Source organism: Harpegnathos saltator, unplaced genomic scaffold (assembly GCF_003227715.2).
Source record: "Harpegnathos saltator strain DR-91 unplaced genomic scaffold, Hsal_v8.6 scaffold54, whole genome shotgun sequence".
NCBI classification, from domain to species: Eukaryota; Metazoa; Arthropoda; class Insecta; order Hymenoptera; family Formicidae; genus Harpegnathos; species Harpegnathos saltator.
This window is the reverse complement of record NW_020230360.1, coordinates 1,831,955-1,854,131: the sequence shown is the minus strand read 5'-3', so window position 1 is coordinate 1,854,131 and position 22,177 is coordinate 1,831,955. Positions and strand designations below refer to the sequence as shown.

Genomic DNA, 22,177 nt, shown 5'->3' with positions numbered 1-22,177 from the left:
CCGCCTTCAGCCATCAGCACTTTGCAGTTCGACCCTCTCTTCCTTCCTTTGTACGAGAGATAATCGAACACCGTCATCTTTTCCAAGAGGAAGTGCGATACGATCACCTTGGGAATGTCTTCCCGAAGAGATCTCGGAAACAAGGGGAGCGGCGGGGGCGAGGGAGAGGTGCCAGTATACATACCATGGGAATTTACCCACGATTATAACGCTCGTACTTTTTGCGCGTGAAGAACGTGGTCGTCTTTATTCACAATTATAAAAGCGGTTTAATAGTAATTACATTCTTACACGAGCCGTTTATTTCGAAACTATTGCTATATTAGTAAGTACAGTAAGGCAGAGAGAGAGAGAGAAAGACAGAGAGAGAGAGAGAGACACTGGGGAGAATCTTCTTTTCCAGCGGACGCACACCGTGCGTTATCCCGTGTACCCGTATTCGTCGTTACGCGAATTTTCGCGGCTGGTTCTCGAATTTGCCACATGAAGTTTTCGCGGCTGGTCCCCGAACTTGTCGCGCAACTCTTGCACCTCATTGGACGGAGAAAGTCTGGCAGTTCCTAGCCGCTCTTTTCGTAGCGGAGGAATTCCTTTTCGTTACACTCGAATAAGAATTATGCGTAGCCGTTGCTAATTATGCCCGTGTTAATCCGCGTTAATTCGCGAGGAAAAGAGAAAGAGAGAGAGAGAGAGAGAGACAGGGAGGATATTCCGCGCGATCACTTCGCGAAGCAGTAGCGCAAGCCTGAGCGCAAGGTCCGTCGGTGTTTCAGATATTCAGAAAGAGAGATTGCGACGGAATAGTGATATATTTTACAGAGAGTACTGCGCGTGGAAAAAGAACGAAAGGCAGGGAGGGAGGGAGGGAGAGAGAAAGAGAGAGAGAGAGAGAGAGAGAAAGTCTTAAACGTAAGTAGATCATGTACAAATCGTTCGGCTAACAACTTGTGTACATAAAGATTGCTGTTCCCCTTATAACAATGATCAATGAACCATAAATTAACGGGCGGACATGAGAGTGATAGAAAGTGGACGGTTTCTCCGACAAGTTTTCACGGGGGAGGAAGAGGGGAAGGAGGGTATAAATTAGAGTAGCACATTGTGTGACGAAACTGAACGTACATCCGCGTGTGGAATTTACGTCGTGTATAATATAAAAATGAACGGCGTGTATGTGATGCGTATATGAGAAAGAGAAAGGGGGGGGAGAGAGAGAGAGAGAGAGAGAGAGAGAGAGAGAGAGAGAGAGAGAGAGAGAGAGAGAGAGAGAGAGAGAGAGAGAGAGAGAGAGAGAGAGAGAGAGAAGTACATGAAAAATATAACGTTAAAATCATTTTTCTCCCGAGAGACGCGCGATATCTGCGACTTGCGGACATGGTCTGGTGTATTATGCGTAGCGGATAATTCTTATTGAATTAACTTATACAAGCGTGCGCACCTGTGAGGAAGAAGGATTATGAGAGAAGAATCATACGGCACACACGCTCAACATTAGCACCTCGTAGTGGAATGTTTACTGGCGTTCGGTCGCGGGGACTCGTGGGTCGTCGTTCTCGCTCATTTGATTCGTATCGTGCGTTGCTTGTTCATATTCGTGAGCATCAGCGAAATGTAAGAGGTCAGCAGGTCGTCCATTTTGTAGCCCAGCGAGGTTTCGCAGAGGAGTTTCGAGCCGCGCACGAGGTTCCCTATCGTCATGTGGAAGTAGGTGTTGCCGGACGACCAGTTGGATATTCTCGTGAAGGGATGAGTTATTAGTATATCCTGAAGAAGAAAGAAAGAAACGACCCCGTGAGTTAGCGGCTAGTTCGTTGGAATAAAATAAACAGTACTTGGACATTTCAAAATCATCAAGTTAACAAAAGTCAGGGCGCTATTGTAGCAGTATATTCTTGCAACTAAATAGAATAAAAAAGTCTAGTACTATTTTTTCTTCCGACAAATAGTTGCAGAGATATTGTAAGCTAAATATTGAAAAGGTTTTCTTTAAATATCCAAAAAAATATTAGGCAAGTAAAAAAATGTTTCAGACAAAAGTTGTTTAAAATAATTGGTGGAAGAAGATACGATAAAAAATTGAGCTTTCCATTTAAGAAAAGTAATGGTCGGCGAATATCTCGAAGCTGGCGCCATCTACAAACAAAATAATACCGTCGTCTTATGTCCCTCTTTAAACCGAGCAGCTTTTATCTGAAACATTTTTTCCGTATCTTTTATATTTTTCGAGATATTTGAGTGGATAAATTAAAATGAGACAATCCTTAGAGACAACCTTAAGAAACAAACAGAATTTTCGTTTCAACTTAAGTATTCTTGATTAATCTTACTGAGACTCAGAAGATAAATTTAATGCTGATGATTTGTGTTGCTTATTTATGAAATACTCGAAACAAGTAACACTCATTCGAATGCACCATGTATTTTTCTGCGTGTATAATCGTTGTAATTTCGTTAACTCTTACCTTTGACTGAGGGTGTATGAGGCTCACCCCGTGTTTGTTGATGGCGATCAGCAGTAGTTCGGGATAATTCGGTTCTGTGCTTTGCTTCACCTCGAAGAACGCGGAGCCGAATGTTGGCCATCGGTACACGATCTTCAGGAATGTAATTTTCGCGTCCTCTGGACTCATGCCTGAGAGCGAGAGAGAGAGAGAGAGAGAGAGAGAGAGAGAAAGAGATAGAGAGAGAGATAGAGAGAGAGAGAGAGAGAGAGAGAGAGAGAGGAAACATTTGTAAAAAAATCGAGTCTATTTTTTGAGTTTCCCAAAGTTCTTTTTTTGCGCATAAACTCTTCGTCGAGCTCTGCTCGTACTTACCAGCATCTTGATTATAAGAAGCGATTATGGATCTCTTCCAGTCGTTGGCGCTTTGTATTTTGATCAGGTCGCCCGGGATGAGTTCTCTCAGCATTTGCCTGCAATTGGAATAGGCGATGTTTAACTGTGCAAAAATCAGAAGCTAGATAACACGTTGGAAATACACTCACGGGATGGCTTGTAGCTCCTGCTTGCTCTCGCCGAATCGCACCCTGTATACCAAAGCTGCAAGTCTCGACGCTTCCTCTTTCGTGCATTTATGGTAACCTACACATTCAATAAGATAGCAGTGGGAGGCGCAGTTTTTACAATCCTACGTTACATTTTGAATATGTATCGTCACGTACCTCTTAGCAATTTGGGAAGTTCTTGGTGGAAATGGAAGATCAAGTCGGCGTTTCTGTCTTTGCCGGGAACTGTATTGGTCCAGAGCTTCTTCATGAAGAAGACTTGATACGTGAATTGCGGCGATATTCCTGGATCGATTCACCAATAAGAAGATGCACATAGCGATTTGCGTTAATTAAATCGGCACTTATAACCGTTACTTGAAATCTGCCTCATGTGAGACACTCAAATCTGATTTTTCAGAGTTAGATTTTCCAAGAACAATCTTCAATTGAATCGCGATATAAATGTAATGTTACATTATCAGATGATTGTTTACTAAAAAAACTCAGACAAATTTCAACCGACGACTACAAATACATACGTCCAAGATCTGTATTGATAATTAATAGTTGTCCCACATGAAATGCTCAAATTTGAATTTAGAGTCCGGTCTAGCTTTCTCAGTCGAATCATGTGATATTATGTTAATAAGCACACTTCAATTGAAAAATATATAAATCTAAATTCGAATCTCAATATCTCACAAGTTTCAAGTAACGACTACCAATACAGCTCTAAGCTACGTTTGCTGACACATACCGTCTCGCGAAGGCCTAGCTTTTCTGATCCAGTCGGTGAGGTGTCGCACGAAATCGAAGAAGAAATCGCCCTCCGGCACGGAAATGACTTTATCGGCGATCTTGACGAACAAACTGAAGCCCTCAGCAGACCGCAAGTTGAGTCTTTGCGCGATGTTCTGGCAAAAGTCCTTCGCCCTAGTGGACGAGTCAACTTCAAACGCCTACAAATCAGATTATTACGTAACTCGTCGAATAAAGCGGTGACAATTGCCGGAGGAAATGTTGGTAAAAAATATCGAACATATGACTGGTACCTCATCTGTGTCGTCCGGGAAGTAAACCTTGTGAAATATTTGCGTGGTTTTGTGCTGGATAGCTTCCACCTCCACCTGATGCGGCGGGTACTTTCGCTGACCGTTACGCAGGGTCTTCTGCAGTCTTTGTAGAGAATCTTGCGAGATAGGATGACGTCTTGTACGTAGGAATAGCGTCAATTCCTGAAATAATGGGTAGAGAAGTTAAGTACGCTGCAAATTTCATCGAGTAAGATTCACACTCATGAAATGAGTCGAGTGACTTTTCATTCACATAAAGCAGGTCCTTCCACTCTGAATCATAAAGTGAGTATTTTTGTTCGAGATTGGAAGCTGAATCTGATGTATTTCACCAACACTGAAGTTAAATTCACTCGTATGGGTTAAGATCTATTCAATGTTAAATCTTTAATTCACTCTTACGATTCCTAGCGGCAGTATTTTTATTATCGCTTCAAATAAATTTTGTGACTATTTGAGAGAAAATTATTATACAAAGTGTTTAGAATCTTTTGAAAAAATTGTGAAGATTAATCAGATCAAACTAAGGAGAAAAGTCGAATACCATTTTGCAAAAATAGTTATTAAGTTATTAATGATTGAAAATGATCATATTCAGGTTCTTTTAATTGATAACTTGAGAATTTATTTATCTGTATTTATTTGCAAAATGGTAAAAGATTTTTTGTTCAGAAAGATCTGCATAGCGACAGGTTCAAGATTCTATATATTCATATCCATCACTAGAGACAATAGCCATCATATAATTGTACATTAGGTCATTCTAAACAAAAAAATCTTTTACCATTTTGCAAATAAATACGCAAATTTTCAAGTTATTAATTAAAAGAGCCTCTAGATGTGGTCAATCATTAATAACTTAATAACTATTGCGATTTTTGCAAAATGATATTTGACTTGTTCTTCTCAGTTTGATCTAATTAATCTTTACAATTTTTCTTTTCCAAAAGATCCCGGACATCCTGTATATAATTATGTAAACTTATATAATATATAAATTATATATAAATTTTGTCTATATATATAGCTATATATATAATATATAATATGAATATAATGATATATAATTATATACAGGGTGTCCCATTTTAATGTCCCACCCCAAATAATGCTTCAATATTGAAGTTTCAAGGAAAATGATCCGAATAAAAGTTGTAGGGATTTAAGTTAGCTACCTTATGATGACCTTGACTTTGACCTTGACCTTTATTTTCAAGGTAATTTGAAGCTCAATTTGCGTTTTTTAAATGGGAATTATTTATTTATTATTATACTGTTTTTATTTCTTTTCTTCTTTTTTTATTTATTCTTTTTTATTTCTTTTTATACCTTATTTCTTATTATACTGTTTTTTTCTACTAGTTAATTTGAACAACTTTTGTCTAAAACATTTTTTTATTTGTCTAATATTTTTTGAGATATTTGAGGAAAACTTGATAACTTTTTCAATATTTAACTTACGATATCTCGCTAATTATCGTCGCTAACTATTGTCGGAAGAAAAAGTGGTACTAGACTTTCTTGCTTTATTTAGTCTCAAGAATATATTATTACAATAGTGCTTTCACTTTTGTTAACTTTCTGATTTTTGGAAATTTCAAAATCATCAAATTAACGAAAACCAGGGCGCTGTAACAATATATTCTCAAGACTAAATAAAGCAAGAAAGTCTAGTACCACTTTTTCTTCCGACAAATAATTAGCGAGATATCGTAAGTTAAATATTGAAAAAGTTATCAAGTTTTCCTCAAATATCTCAAAAGTACTAGACAAATGAAAAAATGTTTTAGACAAAAGTTGTTCAAATTAACTAGTAGAAAAAACAGTGTAATAAAAAATAAGGGTTCCCATTTTAAAAACGCAAGTTGACCTTCAAATGACCTTGAAAATAGAGGTCAAGGTCAAAGTCAAGGTCATCATAAGGTAGCTCACTTAAATCCCTAGAACTTTTATTCAGATCATTTTCCTTGAAACTTCAATACTGAAGAGTTATTTGGGGTGGGACATTAAAATGGGACACCCTGTATACTTATGTCGAAAAAATGCTGTTTCAGAAAAAATAATTATATATAAAATTTGGAAGAATGAGACTACTTTTTTTCGTTTTCTATTCAATAACAATTTTTTCTATGGACATATTTAATTATATATGATTATATATATAATTATATCTCGTCAAATTTTGTATATGAGCCATATATATAATTATACATTATGCATGGCCGTATAAAAATTCATATATAATCGTTCTTCCTTGACTCAATTTTGAGCGAGATTTTTTATCTCAGATGTAATCTTATATATTTCATAATTTAATATCTTCGGGATTTAGAAAGTGCATCTACTAAATCTCGATGGTACCGTTGATCGAAAAATTGGCAAAATAGTGCGAATAAAGTCCAATGAAAAATATTTCGGGTATATTTTTGTACCTTTAAGAGGCTCTGGCTACAGGTGAAGAGCCCGGTGGCGAGCCACATCAGTTCCCATCCTCGCTCTTCACTCAATCTATTACGATTATCTGTGAGCTGCTTCATAATCTGACAATAAATCTCATCCCGCAGGATCTCGTTCTTCAACGGCCCGTCGAAAATCAAGTCTGTGTACTCGTTGCCGATGCGCGGCCGCTTCGTCGGTAGGTCGCCCATGTATTTCAGAATGGCGTTGAAGGCGAAGCAAGCCTCCTCTGCCAACTCCTCCTTGGACACGAGTTTCTTCAGCAGGGGTTGCTTAATCGGCTCTCGCGAGTGGTGCCAGAGCTCGTCCGTGTGACCACGTCGCGCGGATGTCAGGGTCAACGTCTTGGACATTGTTCTCTTCGGCGGTGTCCTGAAATAAACGCAATTGCAGTATCCATTTCGTCACAGTCCTCATAGCTTTTTTATCGGCTATTTCATAAGTAACTGCATTCAGACGGTTATATTTATTTCAAAGAATTTCTAAAGTTTTCTTCAGAGGGTGAATATATGTTTTGGATTAAACTTTTTACGTTAAACGCAGCTTCATACAAAGTTTTCAATGTTCCACATGTTCGTTATCAGCATCATATCTAATAGCGATAAGTTTACTTTTTATTATTTATTTTTACTTAAAAAATATTTACTCGATATGTACTAATAACATGTTCATTTATACTAAACACACACATATTTTTACATTAGGAAAAAATGTTTTCGAATAAAAAATATATACATATATATAAAAATATATACATTCTCTTTTTTAATATTTATAGCTTTTCATGAAAACAATTGTTTGCTTCATTTAAATAAAAGAAATTTAAGTAAATATGTCATTATATTTATATTTAAATAAATATTTATATTTATATTTAAGCAAATATATCGTTGGTATTCACTAAATAAATATTTTTTATTTTTCAGATATTTTTTCTCTCAGTGTATATAAAAAATGCAAGGCGGTCCGTGATAAAAGTTCTCCAAGTAAACAATGGTAGCAAACGTGTGAAATTTGGATTTACCTTCAATTCTTACGCGCAAATATTCGCGGAATGATTAACAGAATCTAACACGTGGTATGTCCTTAACTTCCTTAACTTACCGAAAGTGATCGATCGCGTATTCCAGAAGAGTGTGAGGCTTGTCGCGAGAATCCACGCCGTTTAGTTGCTGAGGATAGAGCCTGCGACTGTTCTCTGTGCCCTCTATGCTGAATAGAGCCTGAAGATTATAACAATCAAAGGAATTAGATACAAAAAAGATAGCACTCGACAAAATTTTCCAATTGCTTAGAATATTTGTGACTTTTACAAATGAAATCTCCGCGATTTTTATCTTTTTTTTACAAAAACAATGGAAAAGTATTTCTTCCGAGATTAAATTTCTCGGAGGGTTCCAAGGAGTCTTCAAGATTCTTATCGCGTGAAATGCAAATGACCGACTCACCAATATATCGTTCGGTGGCTTCGTTAAGGAAGGCAGCACATAAACAGTCTCTGCTGGGAAGTCGCCCTTCTCGGCGGTTCTCTCGCAAGTGCCGATGCACCATCCTGAGTTGAGCACGGTCTCGCCGGTGCTCTCGTCCTCGAGGACGATGAGATCGCCCTTCTGAAACGTCAGGAACGACGAGCCCTCGCCCGGCGCCTTGTAGTCCTGCAGAGCTATAACGAACTTGCTGCGCTTCTTCAGACCCTCCAGGAAGTACACCACCAGGTCGCGAATGTCCTCCGCGTTCGGGCTCTGGAATGTGAATTCTTCTCCCCGCACCGTTGACAAACTGAATGTTTGCGTAAACATCTTGTTCGTTCTGAAAGCACAACGCGAAGTTTGAGTTGAGACCTTTGCGGCCTCTTTCTTTCTCTCTCGTCGTGTTCTCTTTTTCTTTTTTTTTTTTTTCGATCGGACCTACACGCACTTTTGACTAGATACGGTGGTAATCTCGGGGAAGGATAACTCCAGGAGCACCTGCTCTTGATCGTCGACGACGTACACGCCGGTCCAGTTGACGGCGATGATCACGTCGTTCTTCGGCAGGTTCGGGCCGGAATTTCTGTAAGCCTCGTAGAAGCGCGAGAACAGCAAGGGCCACTTGAACTTCGCGTAGCCGACTATGTCCTCCTTCACGCGTAACGCCGGCACCTTCTCTTTCAAATAGTAGCTCTGCGAATAGCAAGAACAGCGAGAACGTATTAAATTGCAACGGGAAATACGAGACCCTATTAGAACCGGGATAGAGATTCGTGTGCGAAGGTTCGGTAAAGTGAACGGTAACGTTAAAAATTGTCCGTGAGACTATTGTATGCGATGCTGAGTTGGAAATTTTACTTTCTTCATCAGAAAGAAGAATGAGCCAGGTGCCAATGAGCCAGCTGTCGTACGCTGAAGTTGTGCGAACCAGAAATAATTGATCAGCAATGAATCCAAAGGATGTTGAGAGACCTTTTATTGGGTTATTCGGGAAGTAATTTCGGTTTTTTTCAAATAGATGGTCTTAGTTGCCTTTTTAAGTAACCTTATTCTAAAACAGAAAATCACTTTACATTTTTACAATGTACATTTCAAGTTTCATTTGAAAGAGAGTTGTCTTGGAATCTGTCAAGTTGTTTTTATTTGGCGTCGCATCAATGGAAAACTGACGTGAGCATTTTTGTCACATTTTGCTCTTTTATCACCGTAAAGGCAAAAATGCAGTGCAAGCAAGAAAAAAATTGTGTGTCATGCATGGAGAAGATGTGTTGACTGAACATCAGTGTCAGAATTGATTTTCGAAATTTCGTTCTGGAAATTCGATCTCAAAGATGCACATTCTGGAAGGCCAATTGAGGCTGATGAAGATCAAATAAAGGCATTGTTGGACGCAAATCGTCATTTAACAACACGAGAAATAGCTGAGAGATTAAATTTATTGAATTCGACCGTGCATGAGCATTTGAAATAGCTTGGTTTCGTTTCAAAGCTCGATATTTGAATTCCACACGTTCTTAAAGAAAGAGATTTAATTCGTCGCATTACCATCTGCGATTTGCTGTTGAAACGTAATTGAAATGATTCCATTTCTGAAGCGATTCATAACTGGAGATGAAAAATGGATTGTGTACAATAATATTAAACGCAAAAGATCATGGAGCAGACGCGATGAACCAGTTCAAAGAACATCAAAAGCTGATATCCATCAAAAGGTGATGTTCTTTGTTTGGTGAGATTGGAAAGGAATGGTTTTTTGAGTTGCTACCAAACAACCAAACGATTGATTCGAATGTGTATTGTCATCAATTGGACAAATTGAATGATACCATCAAGCAGAAGAGATCAGAATTGGCAAACAGAGAAGGTGTTGTATTTCATCAAGACAACGCCAGACCTCACACAAGTTTAATGACTCGCCAAAAGCTGTTAGCGCTTGGATGGGATATGCTACCGCATCCACCATATTTACCTAATCTATCACCATCCGATTATCACTTGTTTCGGTCACTGCAGAATTTCTTGAATAGTAAAAATTTCGATTCAAATGAAGGTGTCGTAAACCAATTGATTCAGTTTTTGCCAGTAAGAACAAGAAGTTCTACGAGCATGGAATCATGTTATCACCTTAAAGATGGCAAAAGATGTTAATAAAATGGTCAATACTTAACGGAATAAAAACTTTTCTTTTTATAAAAAATATCGTCTTTCATTTTCATGCAGAAAACCGAAATTACTTTCCGTGCAAACCAATATTTTTGGATTCTCGAAAAACTGATTTCACTTGAAAATTTTTTCAAGAAAAGAAAATGTAAATACAACTAATATTTTTCATGCAACCAATTTTTACACTTAAATAATTTTACACACAACTGATTTTTTTACATAATAATTAACAATACAACCTATTTTTTCCTCCCAAACATGCAGGAGAGGATTGGAAAAAAATGGCAGCGAACAAAGCAAGCACGTTTTGAAGCAAATGGGGCTCTAAGAACCAGAAATTTTTTGGATGAAAAACTTCCTTCGATCGAAACGTATTTTATTCAACCATTTAATTTTTCCCCTGTCGGTAAGAGGCTCCTTAACGCAAAATGGAGTCAAACACACTTCTCTTACCTTCTTGTACGCCTGCAGCACGAGGTGTCCCCATCGATCGATGGCCTTGTCGATGCCCGTCAGGCAATAATCCGGTATGTAATTCGGCAGCAGGGTGTACAGTCGGTCGACGTTCATGTCGGTGTGGTACTCGATATAATATTGCTGGGCCGCGATCATTGCCAGGTCCTCCTCTTTGTCGCAGCGGTACTCGCCGAACTTCACCCCGCGCACCACCTGCTGGTAGATCAGGTTCGTGGCGACCTGGTCCTCGGTCGGCTCGTGCCAAGGCGCGAAGATCTCCTTGCGGAAGAACAATCTCCAGGGCGCGTTGCGCTCCTGCGCGCCTTGCTCCTTAGCGTATTGCTCGCACTGCGAGATCGCATCCATCACGTGATCACCGCCGCTGCCCAAGGACGACACCTTGTCGAACAGGGCGATGTACAGGGAGAAGCCGAACTGGTCTCTCAGAGAGATCTTGTCGGACAATTGATTGCACAGCTCCCGCGCCGTGGTGGCCGAGTCGGCCAGCAGCGTTTTCGTGTTCCCATCCATGAAGGTGATCGGCAGCATGATCGGCTTCTTCGACTTGGTCGCCTGCAGCTCCAGCCAGCTTGGTGGCTGATTGCGCGTGCCGTTGTTGAAGGTTCTCTTCAGTCTGTCCTCGCAGTAAGGTGCGTAGCCAGGTGGTCCTTCTCTGATGAACGCTCGCAGGTAGTTGACGAACTTCTCGGAGGGTGCGAAACAGCCGACGCAGAGGGACAGCAGGATCCAGCCTCGCGCGTGCGAGGACTTGGACGGATTGTTGGTCAGCTGCTTACAGATCTGGCAGTATATCTCGTCCCGCAACTCCGCTCGCAGGATACCATGGCCGATGATGAAGTGCAGCTTCTCGAGGTTCGACGTGGGTCTGGACTCTAGCCAGGACTGGTAGCTGTCGGCGGTGTACTCGTCCTCCTGCAGTCTCCGTCGCACGTCTTCGCCTAGCTTGTTCTTCCGCTTCAGGGTGAGCGATACCAGCTTGTGCCTGATGGAGCGTGGCTTTTGTTTGAGGAATGTCTCCTGTGGAAGGAAGACGTAGAGAAATATATTAGTCTGAAGTAAATCCGTCAACAAGATAGGTTGTTTAATAAAAGAAGAAAGAGATGTTCGTTGACTTCAATTGACGTGAATGCAACTTCACGGAGTGATATGAAGGAAGGACAAAAATTATCAAGAGAAAACGTACTGGGTCCATGCCCATCATCTGAGCCTCCTGGAACTCTTTGCTCCTGATGAAGTTCCGTCCGAGCGTCGCCGTGACTTTCGACATCACCGAGGTCGTGTCCCTGTCCATCGTATGGAAACGCGGATCGAGCAGGTCGCCCGTGAATCGCAGTATGGTTATCCACAGGGCCTGAGCGGCCAGTTGGTCGCCCTGGGTGTGCAGCGGCAGCAACGGATGCTTGAGCGGCTTCCTCGAGTACTGATGCGTGATGTTACCCTGGAAGTACGTGGCCGCGAATTTCTGGAATTTGAACTCGGACAAGTCCTCCTCGTCCTCCGATGCCATTTGAACCGGGCTGATTATCTCCTGCTGGTCGGCCTTCGGCGCGGGTAGATCCTGCAACGTTTGAAGCAATGTTATCCTCCGCTTGCGGGAGAGTGAATTTTGCCCGCGCGTAATCGGCATTGTTTTCGTTTCCTCAGGTTTCACTTTTCCATAATCGTTCGTAGATAAATTTTTGAACATAACCTTGTGGAAATTTCAGCAAAAAAGGTGGAAATTTATTCGAAGGTTGTAGTGAAAATATCGCCACTTGAAGTTGCAAGAGTGAATGCTTCATTCAAGCTTAGAGCGGATTCTGAAATATGAGTAGAGTGAATATTCCAATCAGTTCAACGTTTGATGGCAGAGTCCACCAAATTTACTTTTCAATTCCAAGCGGAAGTATTCACTCGATGATTCAGACTGGTAGATTCAGTGAAGACTCGCTCGAATTGGAGTGACTCGGCTGTTACTCCGCCTTGCGAATGAAACTTCATTCCAGGACACTTCAGGGACACATCGTCGTGACTTACATTGAACACGGATGTTTCTCTCGCCGGGGTCGGCGCCTCGCTGCTGGAGTCCGGCAGGAAATCGAACATGGCCTCGACCAGTTTACTGTCATCCACCGGCTCATCTTGCTTCTTGGCCGCGTCGTTGATCAGATTCTTCTTGATCTCCATTCGTCGCCTATCTTCCAGCTCCATTTCGATCTCCTTCCGCTCTAGCTCTTGCATGCGTTCCTGGAATTCGTACACGCGATGTAACCGAAAGAGACCTCGACAGGCAATTACACGCGTGAGTCACGATCGTGACTTGATATAAAAAACTAGTCGTATTATGACACGCTCGACGGATTGTTTGTATTCACGCATAATTATAATCTCATTAATTCTCTCGAGTTCTCTACAATTTTGCTGAATCGTTATGTAACACAGTATACGTGCAGCATAACGGATGAAGAAGAGTCGATCGTATTTAATTCTTAAACTGCTTGCAAGTAAGTCGAGGAATCAGTGATGGTCATCACAATGCTTCATTTCCTTGTCAATAATCCAAAATATTAGCAGCATGCCAGCAGATTCAATCAGAATACCGTGCCGGATCTATAGCAATTTGTATCTGCATTGAGCTCGCGTTTTGTTGAGGTCAGAGTCTGATGACGTAACTTGATAGCAAAAATCGAGCTCCTGCTGCCTTGAATTTAAGTGCCAACGAAACAACAAATCTTGCTTGCTCTTTGCCGTCAGTCTGTCAGCGTAGGTTGCTAGCAGGCCTTGTATATTTTTCTGCTAACACGCTGTCGAGCAAATTTGCAGTAAATATTGCACAAAATCTGCTTCTAAAGGTTTGAAATATCTGAAGAATAAGAGCACCTGAAGGTACTATTCGCATACAGTGAGATTTGAACATTGGACGCTCGAAAAAGATTTTCCTTTTACAGGAAAGAAAATTCCGTTAATACAACTACATCTTTTCCCGTACAGCACAAAAAGTTGCAGCACATTGCTGCACAATGTCAGCTAAATCATATGGTATGTTATGTAACTGTTACTTTGTTATATAACAAAGCAACTATTATATAGCATACCATATGATTTAGTTTGTTATTTAGGAACCAGACGACCACAACTCAGTAAATACAAAGTTCAGGAAAGGGAAAGATTTCTGGATAGAAGGTCCCAAATCTGGATAGAAGGTTTCAAATGAGCCAGACAAAAACCTCGAAAAATATGAAAGATACTAAGAAGTGTTTCGGACAAAAGTTGTATGGTTTCAAAGGGGACACAACTATATCATTTTGTTTATAAGTGGCACCACTTTCAAGATATTCATTGATCATTATTTTTCTTGAATGGAAATACCAATTTTTTATTACATCGTCTTTACCTATCAAGTAATTTGAACAACTTTTGTCTGAAATATTTTTTATTTGCCTAACATTTTTTTTAAGACATTTGCCTGACTCATATAAAACGGGACATCCTGTATAATCATATAAAGTTATGTGCATTCACACTGAAAAAAACATTATTAAGAAAAAAAAAAAGATATTGTTTCACTCAATTATAAGTCTACATCACGGGCTCCCATAAATACAAGCAGTCACATTAACTATATTTGAACAGCAATATTTTCTGCAGTGTAAATAAATATCGCGTGAATGTAAAAATTTTGATCCCTTTGGGTGCCTTTGGATTCCTTAAAGATGTGACTCTGATTCAGTTTCTTGGTAGCATTTAAAGATATGTGGATGTATAATATATCGAAAAGAATATAACAGTAAGAATATATATAATATTACTTGAATATATATAATATAATATTAAAAACAATAGTGATTAGCTGATAGAATGAACAAGTCGTTTCTGACAAAATCGCTAAATCCATTTTTCTACCATGACATTCGCCGAAACTTTCGCTCAACGATTACATGCGTTTATACATAATTTTGCCGAGTGAGATTCTCTTTTCCGCGTAGACGCTGTCCGCACACGATGAAGACCTCTGTCGAGCAAACGTGTGGACAAAAGTTTGTTAAGACCTTTGCTTACCCTGTAGTTTTGCTCGGCGATCTCCTTGGCTCGTTTGTTGCCTTGATCCTTGAGCTCGCGCTCCTCTTTCTTCCGCAGTCGCAGCGCCTCCACGTGCAATCGGTACTCGTACTTGATCTTCTTGTAGCGCCGCTGCGCTATCAGTCTGCGCACGTGCGCCTGGATCTTCACGATGGCCCACAGTTTCTTCCGGTACATCTTGCGCACCAGGTGGCCCCTGGCTCGCGCCTGGAGCGCGACGATGTGGCCGCGCAGGTGCCTGAACCTGTGCGAGAGCACGCGCGACCTGATGAGCGCCTGCAGTCGCATGTAGCCGATTCGCATGCGTTTGTATCGCTGGCGCTGCGCGTAGCCGCGCCAATACTTCTGCACAATCATCGCGGCCGCTCGCAGCCGCAGGAACCTCCTGCGATAAACCCAGCCGCGAATGTTACGTTGCAGTATCAAGATCTTGCGCGTCAGCACGCGGTCGCGCTCCTGCTCCAGAAACAGGTCGTGAGCGTCCTTGAGGAACACCTTAGTGTGCCCGAGCTGGTAATCCGACCGACCCAGCACCACGTGGCAGATCTTCGAGGTCGCCGCGCAACAGTCCACCTGTTGTTTAATTAATAAGACGCTTTAGCAAACAATCCGGTTGATGCGACCGAATTTTCCGTTGCCTGTAGGTCTATTCTGGATCCTTCAACGACAACGTTATCATCGTTATCTTGTCATTGCGCATCTTTTCTGTCATATTACAGCTGTGCGATGGCGATTAAAATTAAAAGTTAAAATTAAAAGTTGCAAAATAGATCCAATGGGAAGAATAGGGACCAAGTGGAAAACTCGAGTGTAGAAAAAGAAAGATTATTTTTATAGGAGGTTCTTATTCAATAGGTTGTTTTCCGTTGTTTCAACTGAGTTTTAATTCAGCTAAGTGCTTGGACGAATTTTCTCGGTCGCGGTAACAGAAATATTCGTTGGTATCTTGGACGGTTGTCGATAAAAAGTCACCTTCAAAGGTGGCTTCTAGCCAATCGCTATCTAGGTAGTGTTCGAAAAACGAAAGTGTAGTGACTGGCCTGAAGTTACAATTCGATAAGGTTACATGCGTACCTTGTGCGCGGGTGGAATGCCCGAGATGAGAAATCGGTATCTCTCCACAAACTCGTGGAAGGAATGGCGAATCGGGTAACCGGCTCGGCGAATCCTGATGGTCTCCATCATGCCGGAGTATCTTAATTGTCGACAGCAGAGGCCTCGGTCGAACATCTGCAAGTAGGTTCTTGGTATTTGTAAGATTGTTATTACGAGAGTCATTCAAGAGAAAGAGAGAATTTGTCGGAGCTTTACCATCGGCTTCTTGTATTCGTTCGGCTTGATGCATCTGATGAAGAAAGGTTGGCAGCTACACAGCGTCTTCATGAGCGAGTCCAAGGACTTTTTGAATTGCGTCGACAACGTGGGCGCCCTCTTTCTGGTTTCCGAGCCCATACCGATATCCTCGACGAAGCAGGCCTGCAGGAACTTATTCGACGAGATGTGAATGAGCTGCAATAGATCCGCGCTAAACGTGTCCCTGTTCTTTTCCAGGAAACTCCGCGTGTCATAAAAAACGACGCCCGCGAAGTGATTCAGGCCGAAGGACGTGTTGATGTCCGACTTGGGTTTCAGGTAGTTCCTATGACTGCCGTGTGTTTTGTGGATCTTCGCCAGCATGGTTTGGTCAGTACCCTGAAAACCAGTTGACATCGAATTAAAGTCGTGACAATGAGAAATTAGCGCAATTAAAAAATCCCTATATCTTCACTAAGACTCTTCAATTATCTTTTCGGTTAGTTTGTTAAAGGATCATCGTGTTTCTCGTGAAGTAGCAGAATAAAACGTTCAGTAGCTAGAATTCCGCCAGATACATCGAGATTTATGAGGTGCTTGTTAATTAGTTTATTGTTTTTTAAATCGCCATGCTTCTTGATGGATTCATTTGACGCTGCAAATGAGAAAATCATGCGTTTTCTCAACGCTCTTCAAAGCGGATCACACTCAATTTAATAGAATTCACGCAAGAGTGCCGGCTACTGGAGATTCTACCTTGGGGAACTTGGATTCCTCGTCGATGAGCGCCATAATGTTGAGCTGCTTGATAGCGATCAGATCTAAGGCGTCCTGGTTATCGACGAACTCGATGTGTTGCCAATTGATGCCCTCGTGATTGTATTCCTCTTGCTCCAGCTTGAATATATGTTGCACGAAGAACTGCTGGAGGTTCTCGTTGGCGTAGTTGATGCAGAACTGCTCGAAGCTGTTGTGATTGAAGTTCTCGAAGCCGAAGATGTCCAGTACGCCTATGGCGCTCCGCGAGGTATTCTTCGGCCTGTATATGGCCTCGTTGATCTTCTTCACGATGTGTATAAATAATCGCCCGTATATCCCTTTGACGAACGCGTCTCTGATGTCGACCGATTGGTCTCTCGATAATGTGGAAACCTATCAATATAATTCAATTCCGATAATATGCGTCCTGTTAATGTCACTGATGCATCCGTCAATGGAAGGATACTCACTACTGTCTCACCGTGTGCAAATATAGTCCTGCGAGTGAGCGCATCTATCAAGGACTGTACCGGTACTCCCAATAGATGCGCCACCCTCTGTACATTCGTGTGCTCCGGTATCTCCGTGGCATCTAAATTATCTGGAAATTTTTGATCAAAATTTGTAATGTAAGCTCAAGCAAATTTATGATTTAATTTATTTATGTTATATTAAAATCGTAATATAATTCTAAAATTGTAATTATCATCTGAGAAATATATATTACAGTCGAATTCTATTAAAATTGTATTATAATTATAATTTTCTATTGAATAATGATGATGATTTTGAAATTTTCAAAGGTCATCAGGTTAACAAAAGTTAGGGCACTATTGCAACAGCATGTTCTTTAGATTAAATAAAGTAAAAAAGTCTAGTACCATTTTTCCTTCCGACAAATAGTTACCGAAATCGTAAATCAAACATTGAAAAAGTTACCAAGTTTTCCTTAAATATCTCGAAAAATATTAGGCAAATAAAAAAATGTTTGATACAAAAGTCATTCAAATTAATTGATAGGAAACAATAATATAATAAAAAATGGGGGTTTCTATTTGAAAAATTCAAGATGATCTTCCCGTAATCTTGATGACGTTGTTCAAGGTCATCCTAGTATTGCTATGTGATACGTCATTTAAATCTATAACTTTTGCACTTAACATTTTTTTTATCTCGCATATTTTCAAAATTATTCAAGGGATTCGACCATTTTTCCTATCTTATATAATTAAATATTAAAGTATTAAGTATAATTAAAATTATAACATAATTCCATACCTACGACGGTAGCCCTATACTTAATATTGCCCATGTGCAATAAAGCGGCAAGCAACTTGAGCACCTCCCAAATCTCCATATCGGAGAACAGCAACACCTTCATGGCCGATCGTATGTCGGCGAACTCAGCGGCGTCATCGCGCCCTTCGCAAGTGATGCTGCCGCCCTGGGAAAGCAAGGCTTGACATCAGGCGACGTAAAAGGAAGGTAAGAACGTATTCACAGAAAAACAAGTTTATGTATCCGCAAATCTATCATAAGCTTCTCATAAGCAAAATTTCTCATAACCAAATTTACAATTTATACAAAATACATGTTGCATCCTAGTAAATTCAGTAGCTCAACCAAAAATATTAAATTGAAGCAAGAACACTGTGCATTAAAATAAAAATCCAATATGTTTTTTCTGCATAGAATACAAGTTTTATAACATACCTGAAAAAATATTAAATTTTGCTTTTGAGTACGCGAGGAAATGAGCTTTCCTCTCAAATTTACGTGACGAATATACTTTAAGGTGATATTTATGAGCGTATTTTAAAGCCATTATGTATATGTGTATTGATTTTTGGAAATTTCAAAATCATCAAATTAACGAAAACCAGGGCGCTGTAACAATATATTCTCAAGACTAAATAAAGCAAGAAAGTCTAGTACCACTTTGGTACTCAGGGTACCACTTTTTCTTCCGACAAATAATTAGCGAGATATCATAAGTTAAATATTAAAAAAGTTATCAAGTTTTCCTCAAATAACTCAAAAAATATTAGACAAATAAAAAAATGTTTTAGACACAAGTTATTTAAATTAATTAATAGAAACAAACAGTGTAATAAAAAATAAGGGTTCCCATTTAAAAACGCAAATTGACTTTCAAATGACTTTGGAAATAGAGGTCAAGGTCAAAGTCAAGGTCATCATAAGGTAGCTCACTTAAATCTCTACAACTTTTATTCAGATCATTTTTCTTGAAACTTCAATACTGAAGAGTTATTTGGGGTGGGACATTAAAATGGGACACCCTGTATACAAGGTGTTCGATCTAATCCAGGTCAATAATTCGTGAACTAGCAAAGCTAGAAGAAAAATAAAAAAGTATATATATATATATATATATTGGGTATAGGAATAAGTTTTCGCCCATTTTAAATACAAATTAGTCGTTTATTTAAACAAAAAAATACAAAATGATTTTATTCAAAGTACGCCCCATTGGAAGCGACAACTTTCTTCCATCTTTCAGGTAGTGAACGGATTCCTCGAAGAAAAAAATCAGGTACTTTTGACTCGATCTATTCATTAAGCCATTTTTCGATACCTTTATGAGAAGTGAACCGCTTTCCACAAAGGGCCGACTGCATGGACCGAAATAAGTGGAAATCCGAAGGAGCAATATCTGGTGAATACGGCGGGTCGGGCAAGATTTCCCAATTTAATCCTTCCAAGTATTTTTGGATTGGTTTTGCAACGTGGGGCCTAGCGTTGTCGTGTAGCAGAATCAACTTGTTGTGCCTATTATCCCATTCCGGTTGTTTCTCCTTTAAATCTCGGTTCAAACGTATTAACTGCAGTCGGTAACTATCCCCAGTGATGGTTTCGGACGGTTTTAAAAGCTTATAATAAATAACGCCCTTCTGATCTCACCAGATGCATAAGATAACTTTCGAACCGTGGATATTTCATTTTGGAATTGATGGACCTGGTTCACCTGGCATCATCCATGATTTCAGTCATTTGGAATTGTCGTAGTAGATCCATTTTTCATCGCCAGTGACAATTCGATGCAGAAAACCCTTCCTTTTTTGTCTTTGAAGCAGCATCTCGCACGTCATCAGACGTCTTTCAATGTCTCTCTCCTTCAATTGATGTGGCACCCAATTTCCTGATTTTTGGACCATTCCCAATGTATGTAAACATGTTCCGACGGTAGATCTATCAACATTTAACTCGTTTGAAAATTTTTCGAGCGTTCGAATCTTCTTCGAGTAAATCTTGCAGTTGTGCATCTTCGAATTTGTTAAGTGCCCTTTCGCGTCCTCGATCGCTCACGTCATAATCACTACTTCGAAAACGCCTCTTTACACACCCCACACCCGAAAACCACTCTTTATACATGGTACTCGACGGAGCATGATCGCCGTAAATATCAACAAGCATTCGATGCATTTCAGCAGCACTTTTCTTCAGAATATAGTAATGGAGTAACACTTCCCGCAAATGCTGCTTCGTTCGTAAATGTTGCCATTTTCGACGCAAAAAGAAAATGATGTTTACGCTTCAAACGAATGTCTATTACTGCGATTCAAAGCTCACAAATACACCTTCAAAACACAAGTATAGCCGTTCCATCAAACATGAAAATTAGTACCACTAGCGATATCTTTCTGAAAAGGGTGGAAACTTATTCCTATACCCAATAAAAAGAATATTCCTTGTTGAAGATAACTATCCCATACAGCATAGAAAGTTACAGCAATGTTGCTGCAACTTTTGTTTAAAAAGTGGAAGGTAAACTGAGTAATCACTTTTCGTATCAGTGGAATGATATTTTTCTCAGCGTAACGAAGCGTAAGAAGGTAACTTATCAACCTAAAGTACCGAAATAACCGAAAATCTTGCCTTGAAGTCGACAACCACATAATTCTCGTACTCACCCCGATAAGATATTTGTACGTGGACGCGTCGTCCAGCTCGAGCTTCTGCTTCTCCTCCTTCGAGAGACCGGCTAGCATGCAATAAAAAACATGATAATTCCTCTCATCCGAGCTCTGAGACACGATCCGCGATTTCTCCAGAAGATACTGCTCTATTTTGGCACCTTCTATCACCCCTTGCTCGTTGAAGTGAATGTCGATGTACTTGCCGAAGCGGGAGGAGTTGTCGTTCCTCACGGTTTTCGCATTGCCGAATGCTGCGACGAAATTTGGTAAATTTTGGTAAATATCGACAAATGACAAATTTGCACTCACCTTCGAGTATCGGATTCGCTTCCAGGATTTGCTGTTCGATCCATGAGTGCTTCCCGCTGATCGCTGCTAAATATTGCAAGATTAATTTCGTGCTTTCCGTCTTGCCGGCTCCGCTCTCTCCGCTGAAGCAAAAATGAAACTTCTCATTAGTATAAAAACGAAGATGAAGACTCGCGAGAGTCGATTTATTATCAACGACGTTGGATTACGCACACGATATTAAGCGTGACATTCTACAAGAAAAATAAGCGGTTTTAATAATAAACATCATTTATATTCATAAATAGCGAGTAAAAAGTCAATCGAGCTGAGAAATGATCAAGTGTTCCACGAAGGCACCATCATACTGAGAAAAAAGCCCTTGATCTTGCAACTGCAATCGCACAATAAAAAGATCGCAGAACTATTGTTCTTACAAGTAAAGGTACCTAACTGTCACTCACCGATTTTGATGAAACTTTGCCCACTTATAGAGCTATGGAAAATAATCGCCACGTATTTTTTTTTATGGAGAAGCAGTTTTAAGGGTGGAAACTACCCCTTATTTATATAGAGTGTTTTCGCGTTAGAAGCGCTATCTTGTTGTTTATTCGAAAGGCTGAAAGGTTTCATGGGATTTTTGGGGTCGCTAAATTCGAATCTGACATGAAAATTCAAAAATACAAAATGGCGGATCAAATATGGCGCCTATGTCTTGTGAGTGGAACCATTCTTTCCATGTAAAATAAAATGATGTTGACGAAAATTACGATTTTTTTAGGTTTTTGAGGTCGCTGAATTTAATGTTTTTGTAAAAAATTTTGAATTTAATGTAATAGATGTAATATGGTGTTTCACTATATCTAAATTGCACTTTCTTAGAGAAATTTCTTAAAAAGTATTTATCCTTCGTTTACAGATTACGGATTTTAAGGTACAAACAAATTCTGAATTTATTCTTATTTATTAAAAAAATAAATTTTTTTTTTGAGAAATTTTATAACATTGGACGCCAACCATAGTTGGATCGTGTAATTTAACACTTGCAGAAGCAATCTTCACTTTAATCTCAATCTTTAATCCTAATCTTTTTAAAGCTGGGGACACGTTCAAAAATTAACAAAGACCCAGTCTTAAACGGAAGGTGGAAAAAACAAGTCTATAAACAATGGGTTAATGTCGCTCAATTACAATAATTTTTGCAATAGTGAT

At 39.9% G+C, this 22,177-nt stretch overlaps 1 protein-coding gene across 1 annotated transcript in view; it reads right to left on the bottom strand.

Moving 5' to 3' along the window:
• Window positions 1–1,289: 1,289 nt before the first annotated feature.
• The window catches only part of ck (unconventional myosin-VIIa ck), a 63,955-nt gene continuing 43,067 nt past the window's right edge, over window positions 1,290–22,177 (bottom strand). Inside the window, exons 6-27 of the mRNA XM_011140946.3 lie at window positions 20,987–21,108; window positions 20,672–20,928; window positions 18,018–18,183; window positions 17,210–17,340; window positions 16,737–17,132; window positions 15,999–16,379; window positions 15,762–15,917; window positions 14,667–15,260; window positions 12,645–12,854; window positions 11,812–12,186; window positions 10,605–11,645; window positions 8,437–8,681; window positions 7,968–8,328; window positions 7,624–7,742; window positions 6,495–6,891; window positions 4,042–4,224; window positions 3,747–3,948; window positions 3,164–3,292; window positions 2,987–3,083; window positions 2,817–2,914; window positions 2,463–2,632; window positions 1,290–1,764 (exon numbers count right to left, since the gene is read on the bottom strand). Of these exons, the coding sequence (XP_011139248.1) occupies window positions 1,558–1,764; window positions 2,463–2,632; window positions 2,817–2,914; window positions 2,987–3,083; window positions 3,164–3,292; window positions 3,747–3,948; window positions 4,042–4,224; window positions 6,495–6,891; window positions 7,624–7,742; window positions 7,968–8,328; window positions 8,437–8,681; window positions 10,605–11,645; window positions 11,812–12,186; window positions 12,645–12,854; window positions 14,667–15,260; window positions 15,762–15,917; window positions 15,999–16,379; window positions 16,737–17,132; window positions 17,210–17,340; window positions 18,018–18,183; window positions 20,672–20,928; window positions 20,987–21,108 (6,037 nt within the window). The 3' untranslated portion in view covers window positions 1,290–1,557. The remainder of the gene's footprint in view (window positions 1,765–2,462; window positions 2,633–2,816; window positions 2,915–2,986; window positions 3,084–3,163; window positions 3,293–3,746; window positions 3,949–4,041; window positions 4,225–6,494; window positions 6,892–7,623; window positions 7,743–7,967; window positions 8,329–8,436; window positions 8,682–10,604; window positions 11,646–11,811; window positions 12,187–12,644; window positions 12,855–14,666; window positions 15,261–15,761; window positions 15,918–15,998; window positions 16,380–16,736; window positions 17,133–17,209; window positions 17,341–18,017; window positions 18,184–20,671; window positions 20,929–20,986; window positions 21,109–22,177) is intronic.